This window comes from Gobio gobio (genome assembly GCF_949357685.1).
Source record: "Gobio gobio genome assembly, chromosome: 21".
Taxonomy (NCBI): Eukaryota; Metazoa; Chordata; class Actinopteri; order Cypriniformes; family Gobionidae; genus Gobio; species Gobio gobio.
In genome coordinates, this window is record NC_137117.1 from 9,268,982 (window position 1) to 9,285,270 (window position 16,289).

General features: G+C 40.6%; 1 protein-coding gene across 9 annotated transcripts in view; it reads left to right on the forward strand.

Moving 5' to 3' along the window:
- Positions 1–16,289, forward strand: part of utrn (utrophin) — a gene marked incomplete at both ends in the record, with an annotated part of 350,347 nt that overhangs the window by 147,546 nt on the left and 186,512 nt on the right. For all 9 annotated transcript variants that reach the window (XM_079802801.1, XM_079802799.1, XM_079802800.1 and 6 more), the window contains 9 exons: positions 2,714–2,889; positions 4,429–4,564; positions 5,527–5,676; positions 6,187–6,369; positions 7,466–7,567; positions 7,866–7,980; positions 8,068–8,270; positions 10,951–11,068; positions 12,453–12,658. In XM_079802801.1, the coding sequence (XP_079658927.1) occupies positions 2,714–2,889; positions 4,429–4,564; positions 5,527–5,676; positions 6,187–6,369; positions 7,466–7,567; positions 7,866–7,980; positions 8,068–8,270; positions 10,951–11,068; positions 12,453–12,658 (1,389 nt within the window). The remainder of the gene's footprint in view (positions 1–2,713; positions 2,890–4,428; positions 4,565–5,526; positions 5,677–6,186; positions 6,370–7,465; positions 7,568–7,865; positions 7,981–8,067; positions 8,271–10,950; positions 11,069–12,452; positions 12,659–16,289) is intronic.

Here is a 16,289-nt window from a genome sequence, read left to right on the forward strand (position 1 = left end):
CCCGCGGCAACAGTGTTTAAGTAGCCCGATTCCGCGGGAAAACCACAGACTTGGCAACACTGGCTGTCACTCGCTATTAAAGGATACGCTTCCAGCGCTTCGCACACACATTGCACCAGAACCGTTTTCAGAACCGAAACTTAGGAATTTCGTGCGGTTCTGGTATTTTTCAAAAATCAGTTTCGGTTCTGCATAAGAACCGGTTCTCAGTTCCCAGCCCTAATGCTGATGCAGGAGCTAGCCAATGGTGAGCCAGCGTTCTGACGTAGAACCCTGAAGAGCTGGACTGCGTTTACTACGTCAACAGCGTAAGAGACTGACACAGACAAGAAGAAATTGTTGAATAAAGTCATTATCTTTGTTTGTATTTTGCGCACAAAAAGTATTCTCGTCACTTTATAACATTAAGGTGTAGCCACTGGAGTCACATGGACGATTTTAACCATGTCTTTACTGCCTTTCTGGACCTTGAAAGTGGTAATAACGTTGCAGTATGTGGGGTCAGAGAGCTCTCGGATTTCATCAGAAATATCTTCATCTGTGTTCTGAAGATGAACAAAGGTCTTACAGGTTTGGAAGGACAAGAGGGTGAGGAATTAATGACAGAAGTTACCTTTTTGGGTGAACTAACCCGTTAATGTCAGTGTAAAAGTCAACAGTATGTCATACTCTGAAAAGAAATAGCAAGAATATATATCACACAACACACTTCTAGAAGGGCGTAATCTTTAATCATGAATGTTAATTGAGATCAGTCATCATTCTGTGAGACGCCAATTGATAATTATATGATAATTATATGATAATTAAGTCAATAAGCATTTCTAACTCGCAATTAAAATGAAAAAGAAAAATGATTTCTAGCATATGAGCAAAATAAGCCGCCAACAGCCGCCAATGTTTGTTACACTGATGTGTGGATTGAGTGTTTTGAAGAGTCAATTAAACTTTCCCTTCAATTAACATGCTGAAAACTCCAGCGAGGACATTTATTCATTAGACTCATGCATGGATAAGTGTGTTTCACAGGCTGAGAGAGGGAGGGTCTGTGTGTGTGTGTCTCTGTGTGTCTGTGTGTGTGTTTGCGTCTGTCTGTCTGTCTGTCTGTCTGTGTGTGTGTGGTTGTGTGCGTGTGTGTGTGAGTATGTGAGTGAGTGAGTGAGTGAGTGTGTCTCTCTGTGTCTGTGTCTCTGTGTGTGTACATCTTTGTGTTTGTGTGTGTGTTTGCGTCTGTCTGTCTGTCTGTCTGTGTGTGTGTGGTTGTGTGCGTGCGTTTGTGAGTATGTGAGTATGTGAGTGAGTGAGTGAGTGAGTGAGTGTCTCTCTGTGTCTCTGTGTGTGTACATCTGTGTTTGTGTGTGTGTTTGCGTCTGTCTGTCTGTCTGTGTGTGTGTGGTTGTGTGCGTGCGTTTGTGTGAGTATGTGAGTGAGTGAGTGAGTGAGTGAGTGAGTGAGTGAGTGAGTGTGTCTCTCTGTGTCTGTGTCTCTGTGTGTGTACATCTTTGTGTTTGTGTGTGTTTGCGTCTGTCTGTCTGTGTGTGTGTGTGTGTGTGTGTGTGTGTGTGTGTGTGTGTGTGTGTGTGTGTTTGTGTGCGTGCGTGCGTGCGTTTGTGTGTGTGTGAGTATGTGAGTGACTCTCTCTCTGTGTCTTTGTGTGTGTGTTTGCATCTGTTTTTGTGTGTGTTTGTGTCTGTTTGTTTGTGTGTGAGTATGTGAGTGAGTGTGTCTCTCTGTGTCTTTGTGTGTGTGTACATCTTTGTGTCTTTGTGTGTGTACATCTTTGTGTTTGTGTGTGTTTGCATCTGTGTGTTTGTGTGTGTGTACGTTTGTGTGTGTGTGAGAGTTTGTGAGTGACTGTCTCTGTGTCTGTGCCTGTGTGTGTGTTTGCATCTGTTTTTGTGTGTGTTTGTGTCTGTTTGTTTGTGTGTGAGTGTCTGTGTCTCTGTGTCTGTGTCTCTGTGTGTGTGCATCTTTGTATTTGTGTGTGTGTTTGCGTCTGTGTGTGTGTGTGTGTGTGTGTGTTTATGTGTGTGAGAGTATGTGAGTGACTGTCTCTCTGTGTCTGTGTCTTTGTGTGTGTTTGCATCTGTTTTTGTGTGTGAGTGAGTGTGTGAGTGTCTGTGTCTCTGTGTCTGTGTCTCTGTGTGTGTGCATCTTTGTATTTGTGTGTGTGTTTGTGTCTGTCTGTGTGTTTGTGTGTGTGTGAGAGTATGTGAGTGACTGTCTCTCTGTGTTGGGTCTTTGTGTGTGTGTGTGTGTCTGTGTGTGTGTGTGTGTGTGTGTGTTTGCGTCTGTTTTTGTGTGTGTGAGTATGTGAGTTAGTGTGTCTCTGTCTCTGTGTCTGTCTCTGTGTGTGTGCGGCTTTGTTTTTGTGCATCGTTGTGTGTGTGTGTTTGTGTCTGTCTGTGTGTTTGTGAGAGAGAGAGAGAGTGTGCGCGTGTGTGTGCGTGCGTGCGTGTGTGCGTGGGTGCGCGTGTGCATGTGTGTGTGTGTCTGTAGAAAGTGCAGAAACAGGGCGAGTTGAATGTGAAATTGTCCTCAAATACAAATTAAGGTCGGCGCGTTTCTTGCCCTCAATTGCATATGAAAAGAAGTGCCAACTCCCTGTTTATCAGTTAGACACTTACAGGCCAACTGCCCATTAACCCCATGTTTTTGTGTGTGTGTGTGTGTGTGTGTGTGTGTGTGTGTGTGTGTGTGTGTGTGTGTGTAGGATCTGGAGGAGGGCTTGTCCTCTCATCAGTCTGTTGTGGCGGTTTTGAGCCGGTCTGGAGAGCACATCATAGGTCAGGTGTCGTCCCCTGACTGCGCTCTGCTGCAGGACAAACTGGACGCGCTGAGACACCGCTGGACACGCGTCCAGAGAGAAGTGTCTGACCGCCAGCGCAGGTTACCATGAGGACCGCTCCCACACTCACACCCTTAGCAGACAGAAATCAATATGTATATGTAAAGTGGAAATGAAAAGTCTGCTGTTTTTTGTGATGTTATAAAAGGTGCTTCATCTAAGTGTTAGTTCAGGGGGTCAACACTTATGCAGTTCGTTATTCCAAGTGTTTTATTTGTTCTTCTCTGAAATGTCACTTTGGTTGTCAGTGGCGTTGCATAGGTTGTAATTTGTACATGAAAGGGGCAAAAGTTCTGATATGATTTATCTTTGTTTCAATTTTTACATCACCTGAATCAGCTGTTTAACTCATTCATGTCCACTGTAGAAGCATCAGTGTATGATGTGTATGATGCATCTAGCTACTGGAGTTCCCCAGGGCTCAGTGCTTGGACCACTTCTCTTCTCCATCTACATGTCATCACTGGGATCGGTCATTCAGAAACATGGCTTTTCCTATCACTGCTATGCCGACGACACTCAACTCTACTTCTCATTTCAACCAGATGATCCATCGGTTGGTGTTCGTATCGCTGCCTGCCTAACAGACATTTCTGCCTGGATGAAGGAACATCACCTTCAACTTAACCTTGCAAAGACAGAACTTCTTGTTGTCTCTGCCAACCCAGCACTTCACTACAATCTCTCCATTCAGCTAGGTTCATCAACCATAACTCCGTCCAGGACAGCCAGGAACCTTGGAGTTGTGATTGATGATCAGCTAAAATTCACTGACCACATTACTGCAACAACCCGGTCCAGTAGATTTGCATTATACAACATTAGGAAGATTAGAGCCTTCCTATCAGAGCATGCCACACAACTACTGGTCCAAGCTCTCGTTCTCTCCAGACTGGACTACTGTAATGCTCTTCTTGCGGGCCTTCCGGCATGCACTATCAAACCCTTGCAACTGATCCAGAATGCAGTGGCGAGGTTGGTCTTTGGTGAGCCGAAGAGAGCACACGTCACGCCTCTCTTCATCAGACTCCACTGGCTACCAATAGCTGCTCGCATCAAATTCAAGGCACTGGTGCTCGCCTTCAAAACATCCACTGGCTCTGCACCAATATACCTAAACTCGCTCGTTCAGACTTACACACCCTCCAGGAACTTACATTCTGCTACTGAACGACGCCTTGTGGTGCCATACCAGAGAGGCATGAAATCGCTCTCACGGGTTTTCCTGGGCTGTTCCCACCTGGTGGAATGACCTGCCTATCTCAATTCGTGCGGCCGAGTCTGTAGCCATTTTCAAAAAACACCTAAAGACACATCTCTTCCAGCAGCACCTGACCAATCAAGAATAGCACTTATCATTCTATTCATTTTCTGTCTGTCTTATTTATTTAAAAAAAAAAAAAAAAAACTGTCCTGTGTGTTCTGAGCTAGATTAACTGAGACTTGCTACAGCACTTGCATACTGTTGCCCTTGACTGTTCTATTTGCTTCTTTTGCTCTCATTTGTAAGTCGCTTTGGATAAAAGCGTCTGCTAAATGACTAAATGTAAATGTAATGATGTTAAATGACGTTTGTGTAGGTTGATGGCTGGAGATCCGGCCGTGATGGATGTGCTTCAGCGGACGGCTGATCTGGCCCAGTGGCTGGAGCACACAGAGGTTGCCGTGGCGACGTTGCCCGTTTCAGCCACCGACAAAAACTTCAGAGAGCTCAAGGTTCGACACACACTCTTACACACGCACGCTCTCACACAAATACGCACATAGTAAAAATAATGTAGGGAACCAGTCGTTATACATAAATCACGTAACTGTTCAAGTTTTTAGCTACACTCTAAAAAATGCTGGGTTAAAAACAACCCAAGTTGGGTTGAAAATTGACTAACCCAGCAATTGGGTTGTTTTAACCCAGTGAATGAGTTGTTTTAACCCAGCGGTTGGGTTAAATGTTTGCTTAAAACAACCCAATTGCTGGGTTAGTCCATTTTCGACCCAACTTGGGTTGTTTTTAACCCAGCATTTTTTAGAGTGTACATATATGATTTAGTTTTAACCCCCACATTATGGCAAGTGGGCCATAAATGACATACCCAAAATAAAAATTCCTAAAACGGATTTTTATGAAGCATTTTGTAAGACCATGTCATGTGTGTTTTTAGAGAAGTCTGGTAAGATGCTATTAAGATATTTGACTGCCCTGTAAACACCCACTTGCCGTCTATTGTCTATGTCTAGTGTTGCGAACTGCCCCATTCACGTTTCTATTGTTCTCCAAATGACGCGTGTGCTGAGTGAGCGATCAGCAGGGCCAGAACGGAATCCACAGACCTTTTTTTGTGATTTCTGCGCTGAATTTTTGGAAAAATCAATGTATTAAAAAGATCTAAGAGTATTGGAAACATTACAAATAAAACATATTCACTTCTTAACTTTTATTTAAGGTTTACAATACAAATCCAAATAGAACATCTTGTTTTTTAAACAAAGCTTGATCTCTCTTATTGTAGGCTACATCCACTAAAAGATGGAGAAAATATTGCTTTATCAATTGTATTGTACACAAATCATTAAATAAACAATTTCATTTCATTCAACAATAGAGCAGAATGTCTGCTTTAACACACACTCTCTCTCTCCCTGTCTCTCTCTCTCTCTCTCTCTCTCTCTCTCTCTCTCAGGCTTTAACGGGGGAGATGGATGGTCAGAATGAGACGTTGTCATGGCTGAATAAAAGTGGCTCTCAGATCTTGTCAAACTCCAGTCTGAGTCCTCAAGAGAGAGACATTCATGTGAATAAAATAAGGCAGATCAACATCAGTTGGAGTAAAGTACGAAACCAACTCCACAGCACACCAAAGTCTCTCTCTCTCTCTCTCTCTCTCGATCTCTCTAGCTTTATATCTCTTTTTGTGTTGCCCTCATGTTTTCACATCCACTCTTCTGTCTGTTGGGTACAATTTAATGATTTGAGGCGCACACAATAGAGCGCAGCAGTAATGATGGATATGTAGGCCAACCCGTACGTCAGCATCACTCTGGGTCATTTTTCCATTGGCTTTTGTATTATTCCAGAAGATCTGTGACCAACAAACGTTTATGATTCTTGCAGGTTTTGTTCATCATGATAGTCTTTACAAATAAACACAGCTTTTATGAAAATTCAATTAAAACGTATTGTAAGTCTGGACATGACACACTTGTGTTAATCAGAGTAGGCTCAGTTTTCTCAGAATCTCTCATTTATATGCTGATTAATCTGCCTGGCTCATATACCGGTCTGTCACTACTGCTTCACGTGAAATGGCTGTGATAATAATTGTGTGTGTGTGTGTTTAAAGGTGAGTGGTGAATTGCTGGATAAGGTGCGGGAGGTGGAGGGCCGTCTGCAGACGCACAAACAGGCCCAGGACGAGAGCAGGCTGCTGTCCTACAGCCAGTTCCAGGAGCGCATGGACAGACTGGGCGACTGGGTTTACATCACCAGCCAGTCTTTGGGTGACGTCACACCCACTGAGAGACAGGTCAGACCAGACTAGTCCTGGACTAGCTTATCACTCCTGGTCACTGTAGAGATGGATTTAAAGAGGTCATGACTTTTTTTTTTTTGCACACATTTATATATTCAACCTTTATTCTGACCCTCTGTCTGAAGTGATTCGTTTTTAAGGCGTGGCTCCTTTAAGGCTCGTCACTACAAAATAACCCAGTCAGTATTAAAATAAACCATCAACTTGTTTCTGACGCTAGGATCCTTCTGAAGTCTCTACAGAAATGAGCAAATGATTTTAATAGGATTTAAATTTTAATACCTGTTTAAACGAGACGCGCCAAAACCAACTTGCTTTCACTCTTCCATTTGTCCTGTTGTCGACAGACTCAAGTGCATTGAGAGCGTCAGTGATTTATAATGGGTTTTATTTGCTTTTGACGTGCCGCTCGCAACCGTTGTTGGCAAATGTCAGTCGTTAAGTGACTGAACATCAGTGGGCGGGACCTATGGTGCGATTATGTATATTTATTCATTGATGTCTTGCTCTGGAGGCGGTCCTATGCACATTTGCCTGTGTGACTTTACATATCCCACAATATCAAAACGAGTCATTTTTTAAACTTGGTTTAAATAAATACTTTGTTTATAATGAGTTGCAGGATGTTTTAATGGTACACAGACCTCTTACTGTATATGTCCAAAGATCAAGGCAAATTTGATTCCTTATGTCATGACCCCTTTAAAGTTCCTCTTCTGACTCAATGATGTCCTTCTAAACCCTTATCACTTTCTTCTGCTGAACACAAAAGAAGACATTTTGAAGAATATTAGTAACCAAACAGTTTTGCGGACTTCTGTTATATGAACAAAAAACACTGAGACACGTTTCTCAAAATGTCGTCTTTTGTGTTTCATAGAAAAAAGAAAGGCAAAGTTCTGGAATGACGTGAGGGAGAGTAAATGATGACAGATTTTTTTATTTTTGGGTGAATTATCCCTTGTTGTTTAAGCTTTCCAGGACATTTTGTTCTGTTGTAGTAGTCATCCCAATGAAACCATTACATCATATAAATGAACACATTTTATTGTCTAGCATTGATATCTGACGGACGTGTGTGTGTGTGTAGGTTCTGGAAATGTCCATGCGAGAGCAGAAGCGAGAGCTGGAAGAGTTGTTGTCTTACTCTATTGAGCTGCAGAGGAAACAGATACTTTTACCACAGGAAAAGGTTTGTGTCGCCCAACAAAGTAAACTGAGCTGAGCTTCAAATCACTTGCTTTTCTTTGTTAATAATAGTGCAATGCCAAAGCAGATTTGAAATGTATGAACCTGAAAGTAAATAATTATACCTTAACGAATTGAGCTTGATGCGGAAGGTCACACCAACACAAAGGTCCTGCGTGGAAATTCATTCGGGTTTTCATATTGAGTTTGTCTGTTCTGACCAATGCAAAACATATGTCTCGCACTATTTACATTATTTTCAATAAGAGGCGCATGTTCTTGATGCCTGCGTGTTTGTGCAGAGTAAAATCGAACATCTGGCTGCTGATTGGAAAGCTCTGGACGTCAGATTGAAGGAGACGCCACAACAGCCTCTGTCTCCATGGACAAAACAAGTTGCTCAGCAACAATTCACAGGTGAGTGCTGTGCAGACAGTTGAATTGGGCACTCGCGCCGCTCCTCCGGATCTAATTGAGTGTTTGGATTGTGTCTGTGTCTCTCAGGGAGTGTGCCGTCTGCAGTTCACATGGTCAGTCTGCTGAGCGAGGAGCGCCATCACAGCCCAGAGCTTGTGGGCCCGACCGATCTCAACCAGACGGCCACGGAGCTGGCGGACTGGCTCCTCCTCATCCACCAGATGCTCAAATCCAGCATCGTCACAGTGGGAGACAAAGATGAGATCCGCACCACCATCGGCCGCCTGCAGGTCAGGACATCAGAATTAGACCCGAGAGAGCGTTTGCCTTCCCTTGTACTTACATTGAAGTTTCATTTGGCTTGATAGGATGGCAAATAGCTGGTTAGTTCTTCCTTAAATCGACAAAGAAAGCGTTTAATGGCTGTGTTTATGTCTACACAGAATGAGTATAAAGACCCCCTAACGTTACCTGACCGATTACTGACTACCAAGGCTTGACATTGATGCTGCCTTCACGTGCTATTGGAAATTTCCTACTTCCTACTTCTGAAGTCACGATTACAACCTCATTGCATTCAAATTTTGACTTAAGAGGGCGTTCATGTCCAATTTTTTAACTAGGAAAGTAGTATTTACGATAATTCCGTTAGCATATGAAGGCAGCATTAGACCCGCCAAATGAGGATGTATAGTGTGTGTATGTGTGTATATATATATATATATATATATATATATATATATATATATATATATATATATATATATTAGATATTAGGGCTGGGCAAATTAACGCGTTAACGCGGGCGATTAATTTTTTTCAGCTTAACGCATTCAAAATATTTAACGCAAATAACGCAGCGTCCGTTTTTATATCCATTTTTGCTTAACGTTACATGATCACGCTCCTATTCATGTAAATGCTTGCAAGCGACAAGACACAAGAGAACGGGCTGTATGCCAATGTCCTGTGTGTGTGTCAGTGTCCTGTCTGTGTGGATGCGTCTCATGTCTGCTAATCAAGGGACACTCTGAGACACACACACAAACACTCGACGCATAGATAGACTCGCGTCAGTTTCCTGCTCACATCGAGTTCTCTTTTGCTCTTGAACAAACAATAACACAGAGGATTTTGAGTATTCTCATATTAGTAGTCTTAAATTAGTTAAATAACGTCTTAAATGAACTTAAAGAGTTGTGAGGAAATGAGTTGCGCGGGACAGCGCGTGAGATCATGTTCGTCAGCGGCCGTTCTTAAAGTGACAGGAGCACTGATGATGCCTGTCATTAATGTTCATCACAGAACAACGGGAACAGAGAAAATTGTAGCTTTAATGATGATTAATCTATATTTAATTTATTATTTATGCAGTTAAGAAAGGTGTTTGATAACTATTACATTTCTGTATATGTATAACAGGGAAGGCCATGGGTAAAAATAACATTTATTATTTTGGGTTTATGTAAAGATTGTTTTAAGTTCACTTAAATTAAAAGTTGTTTTTTTAAAGCCTAATAAATGTTGAAATTGGAAGCTTTCAGTTATACTGTAATGTAATGTAACGTCATTAATGTTTCATAGAGACTTTAGTATCAGTGATACTGGCCTTCATTCATAAAAAGATGACAATACAACACATATTTAAAATATGCTGTCTTTAAATTGTTTATACATTAATTTGGAGAGTAACTGAAATTATTACAATATCAAAATATTAAAAACTTAAAATATAAAAAACTTGCAATTAATCGCGATTAATTACAGAAAAAAATGTGATTAATTAGTAAAAAATGTTTAATCGATGCCCAGCACTAATATACATATATATACATACATACATACATACATACATACATACATACATACATACATACATACATACATACATACATACACATATATATATATATATTATACAATTTTCAATTGATGTCTTTTAATAAGGCATCTTTAATAAGTGCAATGTAGTATTGTCAAAAAAAATATTTTTTTAATACACACTGATACTAAAATATCTGAAACGCTTCCAATACAAATGTTCTGCATAATAGATTCACAAAACCAGCTGCTCTTTCTTGCTCTCTCACGATCTCGCCCGCCTCCCCTCACTCGTTTCATTTGCTCTGGATGAATATTGTTGCTGTTACAAGGCTTGAATTTGGGTGTAAGATTAAGTGTATTGCACATAATTTGACTCATTCCCACAGACTGCACATAAAGCCGCCTTGCGGTACTAAATCGAGCTCTTTTTCACTACTTATTGCGCTTAAACACTCAAAATACACACAAAATAATGTCAAAGTGCCGGTCTTGGTGAGTCTTCAAGTAAACACAGTCAGTTATGAACAGTGAACAGTTGAGTAAGGAAAACTCATGTGTAACAGTATAATGGATCCGTGCATCAGGTCTTAAAGTGACAGCAGCCTAATATTCCTGCTGCCAGATTATGAGATTATGGGTGTACTCACACTAGGCGATCTGAACCGTGCCCGGGTGCGTTTTACCCCCAAAGTCTGGTTCGGTTGTCTAGTGTGAGTGCTCAGTACCGTGCCCGGGGTTCGTTTCGCCGGTCCTGGCCCGCTTGGGGTGTATTCACACTAGGCACGGTTGCCTTGTACTGTGCCCGATCACGATTGTCCGATTGAACCAGGCCCGTTATAAACCTAAATATACTTGAATTCATTTAAAAGTGTATCCAAATAGTAATAGTTTGGTGTTTAGTCTGTCGTAATGATGACTAGCGCACTGTTTCGTGCTCCGGCGCGGTTAGCGCTCACACTGCATGCGTACCGGCCCGAGCCACCTCTTCCAAGCGGGCCAGGGCCAGTTAAACGAATCGGGCACGGTTCAGATTGCCTAGTGTGAGTACACCGTATATTAGAAAATATCTATACGGCAGTTTTTCTCCACTGTATTGTTGACTAAACCCTGGCCATTTTAAAACCCCAGTTTTGTGATTGTTTGCAGGTGACTAAAGGAGATCTAGAGCAGAGACATCCACAGCTGGAAGACATCATCACTCTGGCTCAAAACATCAAGAACAAAACCTCCAACCTAGATGTGCGCACCTCCATCTCAGAGAAGCGTGAGCATACATCATCTTAATCTTTGTTTTATGTTTAGCTTTTGTCTTAGTCTTTTTCTCAGTCTTATCGTAGTATTTGTCTTTATCTCAGTCTCAGTCTTAATCTTGGTTTTAGTCTTCGTCTTAATTTTTCATTCTTAGTCTTAAAATTGGTTTTGATCTGTATGCAAGTCTTCGTTTTAATCTCAGTTTTAATCTTAATGTTAGTTTGTAGATTTGTCTCAATTTTAACCGTAGTCTGTCTTGTGATTGTTTATGAAATCATGCACTTGTTCTTATTTGTATTCTTAATTTTTGCCTTAGCCCTAATATTGGACTTAATTTTAATCTTTAAATCGTTATCTTAATCTCAGTCTTTGTTTTGTGATAGTAAATCGCATGTTTGTATCTTAATCTTAATTTGTCTTCATTTTAATCAGACAATTTTATTTTAAATCATAATCTTGGTCTTTGTTTGAAACTTGGTCATAATTTTAGTCTTTTATTTATATATAATTTGTAGGGCTGTCAAAAGATTAATCGTGATTAATCGCATCCAAAATAAAAGTTTGTGTGTACATAATATATGTGTGTGTACTCTATTAATTATTATTTATATATAAATACACACACAAGCATGTATATATTTAAGAAAAAAATATTATTTTTATATATAAAACATTTATATTTATATATATTATAGATTAAATAAATGTATATACAGTATATACATGCAAATATTTCTTAAATATATACATGAATGTGTGTGTATTTATATATATAAATAATAATTAACAGAGTACACACACATATATTATGTAAACACAAACTTTTATTTTGGATGCGATTAATCTTTTGACAGCCCTAATAATTTGTATATCAATAAAGAAGAAAATGAAATATTAACATTGTTGCAGACACAAGTGGAGCAACACAACTCCGATCAACAAATTTAAATTGTGCTTAGTTACATTTTTATTGGTGCAACCCACCCTTAGTCTTAATTTGAGTTTTTTTATCTTGTTTTTTTTTACCCACCCACCCACCCTTTAAAACAATTAAATAAAAATCTTAATTTGAATTGTAATTTCCGTCTTTATGACTCTGTAGGTGTTATATCCAGGAATTTCATGTATTAAATATATTCAGTTCAACTCAAGTTGTTTTTTGCTGAAGTACAGAAGGCTTTGACAAATGTGCTATTGTTCTATAAAGTTAAATAAAGAAAAAGAAGTGAACGCAAGTTTGGTTCAAAGCTCTGCGCTGATGAATAACTCCTCAGACATTTTCTGGATAGCACTTTTGTACGCCCTAAACGGAGGACATGTATTAATGAAGGAGTGTGTGGACGGCGTCTGTTCTGCGAGATACTGAGACTCATTTCTCTTTTCCTGCTGTGTGTCAGTGGAGAAGGTCCGCAGCCAATGGGACAGCACACAGCACGGTGTGGAGGCGCGGCTTCTGCAGCTGGACCAAATGATCGGCCACAGCGACCAATGGGAGGAGCAGAGGCGGAATGTAAAGGCTCTGATTGGTCAAAACGAGATGCGTTTTCATAACCTGCTGCAACTGAGCCGAGAGCCGCTCACCAAGCAGATCAGTGACAACAAGGTGAGAACTTGACCTTTGACCTTTGATGTGACCCTGGAGCACAAAACCTGGAGTCATGCGTCTCACGGGTATATTTGTGGCGATCGCCAACAATACATTGTATGGGTCAAATTATAGATTTTTCTTTTATGTCAAAAATCATTAGGATATTGAGATCATGTTCCATGAAGATATTTTGTACATTTCCTACTGTAATTATATAAAAAATTTATTATTATTAGTAATATGCATTGCTGAGGACTTCATTTGGACAACTTTAAAGGAGATTTTCTCTTTTTTAGTTTTTTTTGCACCATCAGATTCCAGATATAGTTGTATCTCAGGCAAATATTGTCCTATCCTAACAAACCATACATCAATGGAAAGATTATTTATTCATCAATTTAAAAAAAAAACGAAGCTAATGACTGGTTTTGTGGTCCAGGGTCACATTTTACTTCTCATTGTGACCTTTCACTCAGTAGTTTTTAGGGGCGGTTCACACAGAATGCACTTTAGTAGTTAAAGGGTTAGTTCACCCAAAAATGAAAATTCTGTCATTAATTACTTCCCCTCATGTCGTTCGACACCCGTCAGACCTCCGTTCATCTTCGGAACACAAATGAAGATATTTTAGTTGAAATCTGATGGCTCTGAAAGGCCTCCATTGGCTCAATGCACGGTTCACTCTCAAGACCCTTAAAAGGTACTAAAGACGTCGTTACAAAGTCCATCTCACTACAGTGGTTCTACAATAACTTTATGAATCGGCGAGAATAGTTCATGAAGCATCATGAAGCTTTGAAGCGTTATGAATCAGTGAGTCGAATCAGCAGTTTGAATCGCCAATTTCAGCAGTTTGGCGGTTTGACACACGATCCGAATCATGATTCGACTCACTGATTCATAACGCTTCAAAGCTTCATGATGCCTTGTTTTGAAATCGTCATCACTATATAAGTCGTTATTTAGGGTTTTTTTTGCGCACAAAAACTATTCTCGCCGATTCATAAAGTTATTGTAGAACCACTGTAGTGAGATGGACTTTGTAACGACGTCTTTAGTGCCTTTTAAGGGTCTTGAGAGTGAACCGTGCCATTGTGCCAATGGAGGCCTTTCAGAGCCATCAGATTTCAACTAAAATATCTTCATTTGTGTTCTGAAGATGAACGGAGGTCTGACGGGTGTCGAACGACATGAGGGTAAGTAATTAATGACAGAATTTTCCTTTTTGGGTGAACTAACCCTTTAAAGAACGGAACAGAAAAATCAATGTAAGGTTTTTAAAAGTTTGTTTACCTTGAGCCATACATTTAAGAACGCAGTCATGCACAAGACGCTGCAAAAGACGAGAGCGCAACAGTCAAACTCGTCCGTCTAGCACGTGTTTACATAGAAAACAATGCAAAAGTAGTGCAGTGGAAAGGAAAAACACATTGTGTGTACGCCTTCTTAAGTGTGTAAAAATGTGCAGACATTTTGCTCTTGTTCTTACTGTTAAAAATACATTTTAACATTCATAAGTGTCAAGACTTGGTCTTGGTCTCTTAAATTATTTAAGAAAGCTAGAGAGATGTCCTAACCTAGTTAGGAGTTGCAGAGACTCGCACTTAACTGCTAAGACGTAATGTGATGGGATTATATGATGATCAGTGTGAACAGGAGAAATCCATCAGGCTTTTTGTCATTTAATGAATATGGGAAGTGACCTCATTAAGTTCTCACCCAAATCTTAGCTGTACATGCTTTGTAATGGATATTCCAGTCTTCCACTAAAGTGGGGATTTCATTGAAGAGTAAACACTCATGTTATGTTTTGTCTGGAACTGACAGAATTAAATTGCTTTATTTAATTAAAAGTCCGGAGTGGCTTTGTAAGATACATGTTCCAATTAAGCCCACCATGCTTTTGTACTAGAACTGTGTCACATATTTTATTACATAAGCTCTTCAAATGTGTTTAATTTTTGATTACTCATTCAACCTAATTAAAGAACTGCCGATCAAACTGGAAAAATATGGATTGCAGCTTAATTGACCGTTCACAAAGACCCGCCCCCTTTAGTTACTGTTGCCATGTCCAACAAGCCAAGGCGCTCTCACACCACACACACGTTCTCACGTAGAGAAAATACACCGCGGAGCAAAGAGGACACTGACAACACGCCGACAGACAGGACAGAGCAAGCTACTGTTGATATGAAACAAAGTCTCAACTTTGAAATGGTCTTTTTTTTACAGAAATTGAAACAATAAATAGCGTTTTGTGGCTCTTTAATGTGTCGTGATCGCTGGAGTGCCTCAGTTAAAGCTGCTCGTGAACCCATCATCTCTTCCTTCTAGTTCATTGATAAGCATCAAATTAACATGAATGAACACTAAAAGAAATGTTGTTGTTGTTTCCGTTTTTCCAAGTTCAAGTCCACCGATGTTAATCTACTTTAACTCTCCTGACTGCTTTGTCGGACAAAACGGCAGATTGGGCGATGTGATTGGTCAGATCGCTTGTCAATCAAACTTGCGGCGAAGGGTGAATTGACAATATCAGCAGGAATCATTCAATAATAGTCTAAAGTTTTTATCCAGTCTGTTGTGAGTGGTCTACTCTGCTCTGATTGGTCAGATGGCTCAGTCTGTTGTGATTGGTCTACTCTGCTCTGATTGGTCAGATGGCTCAGTCTGTTGTGATTGGTCTACTCTGCTCTGATTGGTCAGATGGCTCAGTCTGTTGTGATTGGTCTACTCTGCTCTGATTGGTCAGATGGCCTAGTCTGTTGTGATTGGTCTACTCTGCTCTGATTGGTCAGATGGCCTAGTCTGTTGTAATTGGTCTACTCTGCTCTGATTGGTCAGATGGCCTAGTCTGTTGTGATTGGTCTACTCTGCTCTGATTGGTCAGATGGCCTAGTCTGTTGTGATTGGTCTACTCTGCTCTGATTGGTCAGATGGCTCAGTCTGTTGTGATTGGTCTACTCTGCTCTGATTGGTCAGATGGCTCAGTCTGTTGTGATTGGTCTACTCTGCTCTGATTGGTCAGATGGCCTAGTCTGTTGTAATTGGTCTACTCTGCTCTGATTGGTCAGATGGCCTAGTCTGTTGTGATTGGTCTACTCTGCTCTGATTGGTCAGATGGCCTAGTCTGTTGTGATTGGTCTACTCTGCTCTGATTGGTCAGATGGCCTAGTCTGTTGTGATTGGTCTACTCTGCTCAGATTGGTCAGATGGCTCAGTCTGCTGTGATTGGTCTACTCTGCTCTGATTGGTCAGATGGCCTAGTCTGTTGTGATTGGTCTACTCTGCTCAGATTGGTCAGATGGCTCAGTCTGCTGTGATTGGTCTACTCTGCTCTGATTGGTCAGATGTAATTGGTCTACTGCTTACATTGTGCGTCAGAAACAAAACGGCCTTTACCATTTCTGAATTTCAGCTCCAGATCTTCTACAGTGCATGAAACTCAATGCTACGAAGAGTAACAATGGCGTCGGTTTTTCCATATCAATTCCAGCGCAAGTCTTCATCCTTTGGAAGTTCGTGCAAAGTGGATTTTTTGTAGCACCAAAAACGGCATCTTCTCGACATATCGACCACACGAACCAAACTCTTCCAGTCTCCGCTGCAACTACAGTGTTTAAGGGTCATTGTTTGACAACAG